Here is a 13219-nt window from a genome sequence, read left to right on the forward strand (position 1 = left end):
GTTGAGGAAAGAACGGATTCTGGAAATGTTTTTGAGCTGGAGGCGACAGGAGGTGTAAAGAGCTTGGATGTGCTGTTTGAAGGACGGGGCAGAGTCAAGGGCTACTCCGAGGCAGCGGACTTCTGGTATGGAGGAAAGCGAGATGTCATTTATTGTGATAGATAGATCAGGTAAGGAAGGTCTGTGACATGGAGGAAAGATGATGAGTTCATATTTGTCCACATTGAGTTTGAAGAAGCGAGAGGAGAAGGAGGGATATGGCTTATAGACACTCCGGGATTCTGGTCAGCAGAAAGGTGATGTCTGGGCCAGAAAGGTAGATATGAATGTCATCAGCATAAAGGTGGTACTGGAATCCATGTGACTTTGAGTTGTCCCAGGATAAGTGTATAGATTGAGAAGAGTAGGGGTCCTATAACAGAGCCTTGAGGTACTCCAACAGAGAGACGGTGGGATGAGGAGGTAGTGTGGGAGTGGGAGACGCTGAATGTGCAGTTAGAAAGGTATGAGGAGATCCAGGATAGGGCGAGGTCTTAGATGCCGAAGGAAGAGAGGATCTGTAGTAGGAGGCAGTGGTCAACTGTGTCAAAAGCAGAGGACAGGGCTAGAAGGAGGATTATAGAGTATTGTCTGTTAGCTTTGGCTGTAAGTAGGTCATTAGTAATTTTGGTCAGGGCAGTCTCAGTGGAATGATGGGACCGGAAACCAGATTGTAGATTTTCAAAGAACAAGTTAGATGAGAGGTGGGAGGAAAGTTCAGCGTGAACGTGCTGCTCTAGTAGCTTGGAAGTGAATGGGAGCAGCGATATTGGGAGATAGCTGGACATAGCGGTTGGGTCAAGGGTTGGCATTTTAAGGATAGGCGTGATTTTGTGGCATGTTTGAAAGCAGAAGGGAAAGTTCCAGAAATTAATGATAGGTTGAAGAGATGGGTTAGTGATGGGTTTAGTGTGGTGGTGAGGTTGGGGAAGAGGTGGGATGGGGTCTAGTGCACAAGTGGTGAGGTGTGATTTGAAGAGGAGACAATTAAGCTCCCCTTCAGTGATGTTGGAGAGGGAGGTTATGGTGGAAAGGGCATTGGTCTGGTATACAAAGCGGTTGTGATGGTTGAACAATAAAGACTTGCCTTGTTTGGTCAATCTGATTTTTAAAGTGTGTGGTAAAGTCCTCAGCAGAGATGAGGGAGGTTGGAGGGGGCAGTTTTGGGCAGAGGAGGGAGTTAAAAGTTTTGAATAACTGTTTGGGGTTGTAGGATAAGGAAGATATGAGGGTTGTGAAGTAGGCCTCTTTAGCAGAGGTGAGGGTAGATTTGAAAGCGAGTATTGCTTGTTTAAGTGCAGTGAAATCACCCTGCAAATTTGTTTTCTTCCAATGCCAGTCCCCAACCCTGGACCCTTGCCAAAGCTTTTTAGTGATGTTATTGTGCCAGGGTTGTCTATTGATACTTTGCACTCTGCCTTGAACGAGAGGGGCGACCGTGTCATTAGCTGATGCGAGAGTGGCATTGTAAAAAGCAGTGGCACTGTCTGTGTCATGGAGTGAGGATATGGATGTCAGTGGTAGGATAGAGTCATAGAGCGTGTGAGTGTCTAGGTGTGCGAGGTTTCTGCGGGGTGCGCATGTTGCTGGACATGGGTGACATGAGAGGAGGACAGGGATGAGAAAGTGAGTAGATGGTGGTCGGCTAGAGGGAGAAGGGAGGTTGTGAAGTTAGATAGAGAGCAGACGGGTGAAGATCAGGTCTAATGTATGTCCATTTGTGTGGGATGCTGAGGAGGACCACTGAGTAAGTCCAAAAGATGAAGTAAGAGACAGGAGTTTGGAGGCTGTTGACTGGAGGGTATCAGTAGGGATGTGGAAGTCAACCATGATGATAGTAGGAATGTCAGTGGAAACAAAGTGAAAGAGACAGGTAGAGAATTGGTCAATAAAGGCAGTGGCCAGGCCCCGAGGTCGGTATATGACTGCCAATTGGAGGTTGGAGGAAGAGTAGATTTCTGACAGAGTGGACTTTAAAAGAGGGGAGGATAAGGGAGGGTAGAGGTGGGATTGGGTCAAAGGTGCAGTTAGAAGACAGGAGAAGACCAACTCCTCCACCATGTTTGTTGCCGGGGCAAGGAGTGTGAGTGAAGTGGAGGCCACCGTAACACAGTACAGCAGGGGAGGCGGTGTCAGAGGCACACAGCCATGTTTCTGTGAGGCCGAGGAAGGCAAGATTGCAAGAGAAAAAGAGGTCATGAATCACATGAAGCTTATTGCAGATGGAACGGGCATTCTAGAGTCCTCCAGAGAGAGGGAGCAGGTGGGTGGGCGTCAAGGGCTTAAATACTACTGTCCCTGCTGTCCTCTGTAGCTCACTTGTCGTCATCTTCATCATCATCTTCTTCTTTGTTCCTATTCATAATCTGGAAAAGAAAAACAAGCTTTCCTGCTTTATTGGGTCCCAACCGATTTCTCAATTTAGAATGAATGAGTCCAAAGGAAGAGAATATTCTTTCAACGCCCGCAGAAGAAGCTACTGCTGTTAAAAGTGAAATCATTACTTGAACAGTCTCTAAATCCAAGCGCTTAAGTGACTTCCACCAGTTTACTGGTGTGACCTTCCTTAAAATATCTTCAGCAAACATATTTCTTGAATGGTTCCCCCTTAGCTCTGAAGTTTATTATAGTTGGCATTAAAGATGGATGATTGCTGGATACCCATGTCATAGCTAACTCCTCTTCCTCAGCAATTAGGTTTTGACCCTGATATTGGATATTGACAATATTTGCCAAAAAATGAGCTAGAGTCAGTGCTTGTCCCATTCGTTTGTTTACTGCTTGTAATTTAATTCTGTCCATGTGTAGTTCTGTTTTTAAGTGTTCACTCAGTTCCTTCCAAATTTCAACAGCATCCGCAATAAAACAGCTATTTTTCTGTATTTTGTTTAAAGCTTGAGAGATGGGTTTCAGGAAGCTCAGCATATGTTCAACATTTCTCTTAAGCCCAATGTTGAGGATTTTGGCCGTGACAGTGCCATCTATTTTATCTCGATTTTCTTCACAAAGTGTCATCAGAATAGGCCAGTTTTTGATATACTGCTCAAAACAGTCCACCACAGAGTTCCATCCAACATCTTGTGGGAGCGTTAGCTTGGTTCCACCCATCCTTTTCAGAGCTGCTGCAGCAAAATGATTATTACGGAAGTATTTAGCAATTTCAACAACATTAGCCTTTATTTCTGGAACACTTAAGTCTTTGGCTAAGAGGTGCAGCAAATGAGCACTGCAACCATATGTTATTAGCAGCTTTGTATTCCCTCCCTGCTCTTCTAAATCTCTTCTCATCTTGGATACGTTTGCAGCATTGTCAGTGACCAAACTGCGTACTAGACATTTGAATTTTTGTTCACATGTCCTTATAGCTTTTACTGCCACTTCTTGTAAGTATTCTGCTGTGTGTGCATTTCCTGACGTATCAGTTGTTTGTGCAAGGAAGACTTTACCTTCTTCTGTTGTTATACAAGCACATACAATAGGATCATTGTAAATCATTCAGCTGCTTCGACAAAAACTAAATCTCCGAGCACTCACAAATACTCGGAGACCACCCGAGTGTGCTCGAGGAGACCCGAGCAGCAATGCTATTCACTCATCACTAGATATGATAGCAAATTTGCAGCACAGTGATTGGTTGCGCTTGACCACTTTTTTTGTTTTTACATAGTGCTGGAATTGCTGTGGATAGCCAGAAAGTTGCAAAATACTTTACACAGATACCTCTTGCACCAATTTTTGTGACTCTTTCAATCTGGAAAACCATCATAGAGTTAGTATAAATTCCGTTTAAAGGGAATCTTTTGGCTTTTGTTTTCTATGTCATTTGAAAGCAACATATGTGGGCAGAGACCCCGATTCCAGGGATTTGTCACTTGCTCAGCAGTTTGCAGTAGTTTCAGCACAAATCAGATTATCATTAGAGGACTAGGTGTCGTGTGCCAAGCAGTCAGCCTAATCTTTGTAACCCCCACCTACATCACTGATTGGCAGCTTGCTGTGGTGTGGGTGGAGTTATATACAGATCAGCATTTGAGCACCGCTACATTTATACCATAGGAAAAAGGGATTATATAAAAACTGCGCAAAGTAGCCCAGTAAGGGACCCATTGCTAGAATCAGGCTCTCTGACCCTGCATCATACTTCTATCAGATTCCATATCAGAAACCTGCTGACAGATTCCCTTTAATTATATTATTATTACTATTATTATGCATTTTTATAGCGCCATTTATTCCATGGCGCTTTACATGTGAAAACGGGGCAAATATAGACAAATACATTAAACATGAGCAAAAAACAAGGCACACGGGTACATAAGGAGGGAGGACCCTGCCCTCGAGGGCTCACAGTCTGCAGGGGATGGGTGATGAAACACTAGGAGAGGGTAGGGCAGGTTGTGTGGCGGTTCAGTAAGTTCAGGATCACTGCAGGCTGTAGGCTTGTCGGAAGAGGTGAGTCTTCAGGTTCTTTTTGAAGGTTTCTATGGTAGGCGAGAGTCTGATGTGTTGGGGTAGAGAGTTCCAGAGTATGGGGGAAGCACGGGAGAAGTCTTGGATGCGGTTGTGGGAAGAAGAGATGAGAGAGGAGTAGAGAAGGAGGTCTTGAGAGGATCAGAGGTTGCGTGTAGGTAGGTACCGGGAGACCATGTCACAGATGTATGGAGGAGACAGGTTGTGGATGGCTTTGTATGTCATTGTGAGGGTTTTGTACTGGAGTTTTTTGTCGATAGGAAGCCAGTGAAGGGCTTGACATAGGGGAGAGGCTGGGGAATAGCGGGGAGACAGGTAGATTAGTCGGGCAGCAGAGTGTAGGATGGATTGGAGTGGTGCCAGAGTGCTAGAGGGGAGGCCAGAGAATAGGAGGTTGCAGTAGTCGAGCCGGGAGATGATAAGGGCATTCACTAGCATTTTTGCTTTGTCGCGGTCAAGGAATGCGCGGGTCCGGGAAATATTTTTGAGTTTGAATGTTGCATTAAGTATCAGTCATGCAACTAAATTCTATGTAATTGTTGAACATGCCAGGTCCATCAGAGCTGGCACCATTCCTACTGATGTCTTTCATTTGTAGGTCACAGGTGGGTTTCCCAGGCTGAGGACCCTCCTTTTAGAGTTGGCAACACTTTTAACCAACATACTTGCTTCGTATTTGACGTTAATAAGTGGAATTCATCCGTCTTCTCTGAATCTGTAGTTACTACAAGTATCATAAGCCCAATAGTAGTAAAAGGATTATTCTGGTTAGCAGGACTTGATAAATCTGCAGATATGTGGTGTAGGCTGTGTAATGGTCTTTTCTGCACCCCTATTGGACGGGTAGTGGACAGCCTCATTGATGCGACAGCCTTGATGTGAGCCTCGCATGCTTATATTGTGAAGGCAACCTCAGTTTAAAAAAAAGAAAAAAATAGGGCATAAATAAATGCAATACCCCATAAAATTTAGGGTTCTATTTTCATGTACCACCAGAAATCCAACCTCAATTTTTTGCCATACCTTCACACAAAAAAAAAAATCAAAATTTTAGCTTTTTGTATTTCTAATTTTTTAAACTTTGCCCTTAGAAATTTTCCAGTGTGCCCGTAGTTTAATTTCACTTTGCAGATAAAGTTGTGTGTCACTAAGGAATAACGTACGACTTGTATCCTGCATTTTTACCAATTTTCAACCGCTAATTTTCAGTTGTCTCTGAGATAGTGGGAGGATACGAACTGATACGATGTCTCCTGTACACAGTGCACTCAGAGACACCAGGGATTTCTGCTCTCCTGTCTTTATGAGTGAAGAAAAGTTGGAAAAACAATAGCTCAATAGGGTCTTATCCGGTGTGTAAGGGGGGACTCGGGGTGCTGGGTTTTGCTTTCCTGATGGAGTTGTGTGAAACATAAAAACTCAAACAGCTTGAAAATGTCTGCTGCTGCAGACCCGCGAGGCTATACCTGTGCTGGTTATTATCAGTGCATTTCAAATTCAACAAACTTCTTCATCAGGACAAACCTGATGAAAAAGTTTAACTTTGAAACGCATTTACAGTAAACCGCACATAAATAACCTTTGTCTCCTGGTATCTTTGGCCGTGCAGTGAACCCCATTTCTCCATTGTTTCTTCTTTTGTCTTTATGTAGCACAGGGCCATAAGCAGCGTGGAGAACATTATACATACATACTGTCCAGTGTAGCTATAAATCCAGCTCTGGGATGAGATAAACACACAAAAGGGGCTATAACCCGATCCACAAGTGAGCTCCTTTGTCTTGAGCAAGATGATTTGGAGATGTTTTTTCAGAATGAATGATTAGTTCAAGAGTAAAAAATGGTGCAAATCGATTTGCAGGACCTGGTCCAACAGCCGCTTAAAGTAATCTATGGTCGTTGGATGGGAACCCTTTGAATTGCCACTTACGTGGCACCATGTGCGGCTCCTCTTTTGATTAGCTAGCCTGACACAATGTAATGAGTCATGGTGTGACGCACATGTGATGTGTCATGGCAGGCCAGGTAATCGAGAGATGAGCCACGGATACCAGCAAGTGCAGCGGCCACAGATAACTGATGATTCTCAAGAGTCCTGCAAATAAATTTGCACCAACTCTATTCAGGAGGCAGTGGGAGTGAAAAAGAAGTGGCCCATAAGTGAAGAAAGAAGAATAATTATGTGTGAGATATATGGCAAAGTTTACTTTTCATTATCGACTTATGAAAAGTTTGAAAAATTTGAAACGACAGTAACCGTTTGAGATTATGGATGGAAAGGTCATTTGTGGGCAACTTCATGAGACCGTAGAGTCCTAGTCAAAAAACTGCTAAGATTTATTTTGTGTGTTGCTTACAGCAAACCGTCTTTATAAACGTCACCTGTTAAATTTGCTGAAATTAAAAAATTTTATTTACTCTTAATCTTCCAAATAATGCAGACAGTCAAAAAAAAAGACTATTATTATTTTTTAAATAGTTTGACTTTATTTTGTGGTGATTGGACAAAAGACAAGTAATAAAGTTAGTAATGGTTATAACATGCTGTACTGTATACTGTGCACAGTCTTCCGAGACTCCTACAGCAGATCACAGCGGATTCACTACCCTAGAATTGTGATGTATTGACAGACATAAATAAAAAAAAAAATCAATTTTGTACATTATGGATATAAATGCTAGTAAACAAAATTAAAAAAAAAGTAACAAATGTAAGTGCACACAAATGTCAATTTTATGCCTGGTAAGATGGTGAATGGTCATATATATGGCTGTAGAGAACACAGGACGGGCTTGTCTAATAATCTTCTACAGCTCCAGTGGTCAACGTCAAAGCTCGTGGCTCTTCTTCTACAAGTCACATGTCCCTCATTTGATGACCACTGGCTGTCCTTGAAGTTGTCCACCATTCTTGTATGGAGTCTATTTTTTATCCATGGTAGTGGCATAAGTCCATTTTGCACAATCTTCACCAGTCTTGATTTTAAAATTGTATTTTGACCGAGGAAAGGAATTTGTAAAACCACAAATAGTTCTGTATTGGAATGAAATGCAAAAAAAAATGACCTGTAACCTATTGACTAAGGTCACTGCAAACAAAATGGGTAAACTAAAGCATAAAAATGATGCGTAGAATATGTTAACATCTGAAAGCATGGTCATTTACTCTCAAAAACTCTGGCGTGACTATCACATCACCATCTGAAAGACTAAAAGCTATGTCTAACTAGTATCATCAAAGGGCATATTCTGTGGTTTCTAAGCAGGGGCACCATTGTGCTGTGCCCCGTTCTTTGTTCTCTGGCACATTTTGAGTAGCGTACGACAAGCCCTCGGTAATACATAGCTTACCCCACCATTCTCTTCCTAAGGTAAAGTGAACTGTCCTTATCCTGACACAAGAAACAAGTCCCATACACAGTCAATTCCATTTGTATGCACATTGGCAGTCCGCAAAGGTTGACTTCTGGTCCTTACTATAATGCCCTTTAGGCCGGGATCACACATGCGAGAAATATGGCCGAGTCTCGCATGGTAATACCCGGTATTGCCGCCGTCTCTCTGGAGCGGAGCGTGCGGCTCCATGTATTGCTGTGCGGCCGCACTCTCCGCTCCTGAGTGACGGCGGCAATGCCGGGTATTATCATGCGAGTCTCGGATGTATTTCTCGCATGTGTGATCCCGGCCTTATACCTCCAGTGGGGAAAAAAAGTTTGTAAATACTTTTGGTCTCTTTTGGAATAGCACCAATGAAAAATAAAAAAGGTTTCAGTATGCGGTAGTTTGTTTTAATGCAATAAGTGTCAAAGTGTCTCTCTGCTTCCATGTCAGGTGGACATGGCCACCTGCTGCAATTTAGAACAAAAATCTGGATTTTTGGTCTATCTTAGGAATCTTTCTCTTTTGAGAGGCCAAACTGTGGAAAAACATTGTATAGCTCTTCCAATACAAGTGTTATTTCACAGTCATAAAAATGTATTCAAAGAATAAAAGAAAGCCTAAGATGTCTCGATGCCTAGGAAGAGGCACACTGCTTCTGTTTCTCCAAAAAATAAAAAAAATAAAGAAAGCTCAAGCATTGTGCATACAAGAGGAATTTACTGCATTTTAATGGGTATATATTTCAGACTAGAACACAGGGTAGATTTGCAGACAAGCTAGGGAGAAGGATCAGGCGCACAGAACAGACACGCACAAGATTAAGATCTCATCAACCTAACCCTCATCGAAAACGGAGAAAAAAAAATGTATCTACAGAAATAAATCTATGTTACCGGATACAATGTCATCTTCCCATTTCAAGTACTATATGACAGTAGGGACTGAAGGAGACTGCACCTATGTCTACGTCAAGAGGGAAGAACCTATGTCACCCCCTAAAAGGCTTTGAAAATTGGTATACACCAATAACTGTCCAGACATGATAAGTCTACATAGGAGAACACCACTCCTGGAAGCTAAAATTAAGTTTTACATTTGTTTAACCCTACTTTTATGGGTTGCGTAATTTAGTCGATGTGCAGTAGTAATGTAATATAAAACCTAGTGGTCACTACCGTTATTTGGAAGCCATTCTTTTATGCCACATTTATGGCATCAGATGGGTTTAGGTGCCTTCATTGTCATGGTCTCTAAAATAATTGTTAATTCCTAGATCATTATTGCTATCATTCAAGAAGGAAACAAAGGCATTCCCAACATTAGGGAGAGCAGCAGTAAGAAGACTGGGACTGTGTGTGTTACCTGGTAGGCAAGGAGTTATCTACGTAGTGAAATGGATGACAGTGAAGCTCTACTGGTGAAATGTATATTTGTCTGTACGCGAGTAAAAATGAAATTAACGATCCTAAATAAAAAAAATGTACATTTTGACATAATGTACATATGATAAAGAACCTCCATCCAGATATGTTACTTTATATTCAGCATGAGTGATGTGAAATGTGCAATTTATATCGAATACGTATCCCTGGAGTTGAATGATGGAAAATCTGTCAGCAGTCCCAACTTAAGAAGACAAATTATATCCCGGATCAAAAATGGGATGTCAAAACGTTTGGTTGTTATTTTATTGCCCTAAATAAAACCCTTCTGAACATTATCAAACGATGCTGGATGTAAATTGGTTAAGAATAAGGGTTAAACAAATGTTAACAGAGTGAAAAAAATGGTAATTGTAAATTCATCTAAAAAATAAAAAAAATTAATAAAAGTAATAATAATAAAAAAAAAACTCCTCCAGCATTTTTATAAACACCCTGTCCTAGAAGGGATTACGTTTTTTTCCTTAGCATTAGAATTCTGGATAAGCCAAGGAAATTACTAAACGACTTTACTGGACCAAATAAACCAACAACCACCTTCCAGGTCGAATGTACAAATGGAATTGGAGGACATGAAATTACTCTCCTCCACCTTCCTCCCCTCTACTTCTGCTGTGAGAAAAAGAACATGGACAACTCACGGTCACAACCACAAAGAAAACAAAAAAACAAGGAATGTGAGACCAAAAGGTTTTATAATGGAAATCCATGGGGGGAGAATAATATTGATGAGATATGGGGAGTTGACGGGTAGGGGGTTTAGGAATCATTCAGACCTTTCAAAACAGAGGAACAATGTAGAAGAAGGCCACATTTTTACACCAGAGACTCCAAACCTCCTTCTCTTTCTTTAAGATCATGTCTCAGGCATGCAAGGCAGTCAGCAGCAGGGACATCCATCGAAATCTCATAACACAGGTATCTCTCACAATGAGCGTGTATGGCCCAAGCACCACAAATGACAAGAAGAGGTCAAAACGCATGCACTCATACACACCAAGGCAACAACACTGCAACCTGCAACTGTCAGGATGGGTCAGTGGAAAGACGAATGCAACCAACCGCTTATGAATGTGGGTCAGCACTTCAATACAAAATTCTGCTTCATCTCCCCCCTGTAATCCCTGATTTGTCTTGAATAAGGCCCTTATGAGGTGCATGGTCCTCACGTATTACCTGCAAATAACAAACTCTGTTACATAAAATTGTGCCCACCCATGGGGATTTTGGTCTGGTTGCATCATCGGAAGTCACACACGTCCACACATCTACAGACATTGCCTTCTCCTTCCTCCCCCCACACACAAAATATAAAAAGCAATAAGTTTACAAAAATAGAAAATAATTACAGCAGTGGATGGCGGGGAGAGGAGGGAAAGGGAGCCGGCCAGAAAGGAGGAAGATAAGTTGGTCTTGGATTATTTGGCTGAGCAGTATAATATTGGGGGATTATTCAGTGCATCTTCCACCAGGTGCAGCTCTTGTTGGTCAATAAGAACGTCCTTCACGCATCCTATGAAGCCAGTGTTGTACGCCTTGGGTAGTTTGTATGAGACGCTCAGTTTTTCTATTCCACCTGTAGGTAGAGAAAAATACAACAAAGTTAGACTATTAAAGGGGTTGTCTGAAATGCCTCATCGGAATGGAATGCCGGAAGCGCATGAGCAGCATTGCTCCATCCAATGTCCGAGACAGCCGAGTACAGTGCTCGGTTATCTCCATCAGTCTCGTAGACAACAAATGGAGCTATGTGATAACTTGCCAAAATAGGACAACCCAACATAGATGTTCCGTTGTAGAAAAACCACCATAAAATGTATTCATCGCTACATCTAAATAGGGAGCAGCCATAAAAATAGGATCTGAACCAATGGTTTTTGTCAGCACAGATGGCCTAAGGCTACTCTATACAAGTTTTTTGAGGCGTTCAACCACTACAAGTGGTTTAAGTGGAGACCACTTTTTTGAGGGAGTTTTTATTTTCCTGAAGCGTTTTGGAAGAATTTTTCTTCCCTTCAGTGTTTTTTTTTTTTGCAGCCATTTTCTTTGGCAGTGCATAGATTGGACCATATTCCATCATGAAATGACATGCACTCCTTTTTGTCCCCCCCCACCAATTGTTTGGGGAAAAAACCCTCAATAGCTCCTTGTATGTAAAGTGGATGGATTTTGGAATGAGGCAAATTTTCTGAAATAACTCAAAGTGAATGCAGCCTAAGGCCAGGCATGTCCAGTAATCATCCGTGATAACGGATCCAGCAGCAATCCGTTGACAAGGATTCGCTTTTTGCTAACTGGATTAATTGGAAGAGAACTATTTAAAGGATCTGTTTGCCATAGGCTTCAATGTTAACAAAACCGGATCCAGTTGAAATCTAAATATGTTTAAACGGACAAAAAAGTTGCGTGTGCACAACCTTGTTTGTCAAATGGATTGCTGCTGTATCCGTTCTAAGGGATGATTACTGGACATGTGAACATAGCCTAAGACAAGGTAGCATAACCTCAAACTAAGTGAGCCGAGAATAGTGCTGTATAATTGTGGCACTGCTTTTCTGAAGTCTCGTTAGCCAATTAGGAGTATATGCCGAACGTGTCCTGTGGCCACCATAATCCCAGTGTTGGCTAAAAAAAAAGTCTACTTTGGGCCGGTATGAGTAGATTGCCGTTGGAAGCATAAAATGGAGATATGTTGGCGTCTAATTCCGCTACCTAGAGTCTGTATGTTATTAACTAGTTCATGTTGCCTCAGTTACCTCAATGTCTACGCAGACCAGGTCGGAAAGCCCCTCTTTTTATATGAAGATCATGAAATGGCGTGGATCATTCAGGCTTGCCCTGACTTGATGGAACATGAGTAGAAGAACACTGGACAGGATTAGCTATCCTCTCATCTCAATTACCACTTGGCCGTTCCACTCGAATTATTGCAGTCTACTGAGCCGCGCACGACATTAAATATAGAGATACAAAAGCTTTTAGCACAACATCAATTATCTGCTCTGCTTTCTTCCATATGAAGCGCATGGCATACAGGATCTGTTCCTGCCATTTTTTTTTCTCTGCATTTTCAAATTTTTGTCGAGGCATCTGTGCTTTTATTTATCAGGGCGTGTGAGAACGGAGTAATCTTGGCCGTCCAGCTGTTGCTAAGCGGCAGCTTCTACGACGCTCAGACTCATTTTCCTTTTATTCGGAGACACAAATGGTGCTGATCTGTCAGCTTTTCACTACAAACATAATTTGTGTCTCCTGTGCATGTAGTGTGTGATCGTGAGAAAAAAAACCCCACATCACTCGACCAATGGGGGTGAATGTAAAAACAGTCAAAATGAGCTTAAGAAAAATCAGCACCTTTCACGGTCTATTAGAACGTCTAAAACTCTGTACCAATTGATTTATTAAAGGGGTATTCCCATCTTATAAAGTGAAGACCTATTGCTAGGACTACATTAATCTTGAAAATAAAAGGACATCAGCCATCCTCCTTTCTAAAGATGCACATACACCTTAGATGACTGTCGGCCGAATGAACCCTTTCTTGACTACTCCGAACTAAGCGTTCAAGTATTGTCAATGAAAAAATGGGAGAAAGCCACTGTCAGACACTTTTGGCGGCAACTTATCTATTGTAGAAACAGATGTCTTCAGCATTTCAATTTACATATGCCAATCCTTCTCTCCCTCTGTTATAGTCTATTAGAGGAGACTCTCATGAGGCTCCCTTTAGATGGTTGTCAGATCTCGCCGACATTGATGTGTAACCTTTAGTTTTCCCTCAAGAGGTACACCAGGCCTCCTGGTTGTGCAGGGACCGCTAGCTGGTCGTATTCAGTAGAAATGGTGTCTAGGGTACCGTGGTGCGTGGCAAGGGTATGTTGGTGCAT

General features: G+C 42.1%; 1 protein-coding gene across 16 annotated transcripts in view; it reads right to left on the reverse strand.

The window, feature by feature from the left end:
• Positions 1–6970: 6970 nt before the first annotated feature.
• The window catches only part of AGRN (agrin), a 487688-nt gene continuing 481439 nt past the window's right edge, over positions 6971–13219 (reverse strand). For 14 of the 16 annotated variants that reach the window (XM_077250009.1, XM_077250010.1, XM_077250008.1 and 11 more), the window contains one exon: positions 6971–10908. In XM_077250009.1, coding sequence (XP_077106124.1) covers positions 10751–10908 — 158 coding nt within the window. In that variant the 3' untranslated portion in view covers positions 6971–10750. The remainder of the gene's footprint in view (positions 10909–13219) is intronic. The other 2 variants (XR_013213195.1, XR_013213196.1) reach the window with 1 other exon arrangement.

This window comes from Ranitomeya variabilis, chromosome 4 (genome assembly GCF_051348905.1).
Source record: "Ranitomeya variabilis isolate aRanVar5 chromosome 4, aRanVar5.hap1, whole genome shotgun sequence".
Lineage (NCBI taxonomy): Eukaryota > Metazoa > Chordata > Amphibia > Anura > Dendrobatidae > Ranitomeya > Ranitomeya variabilis.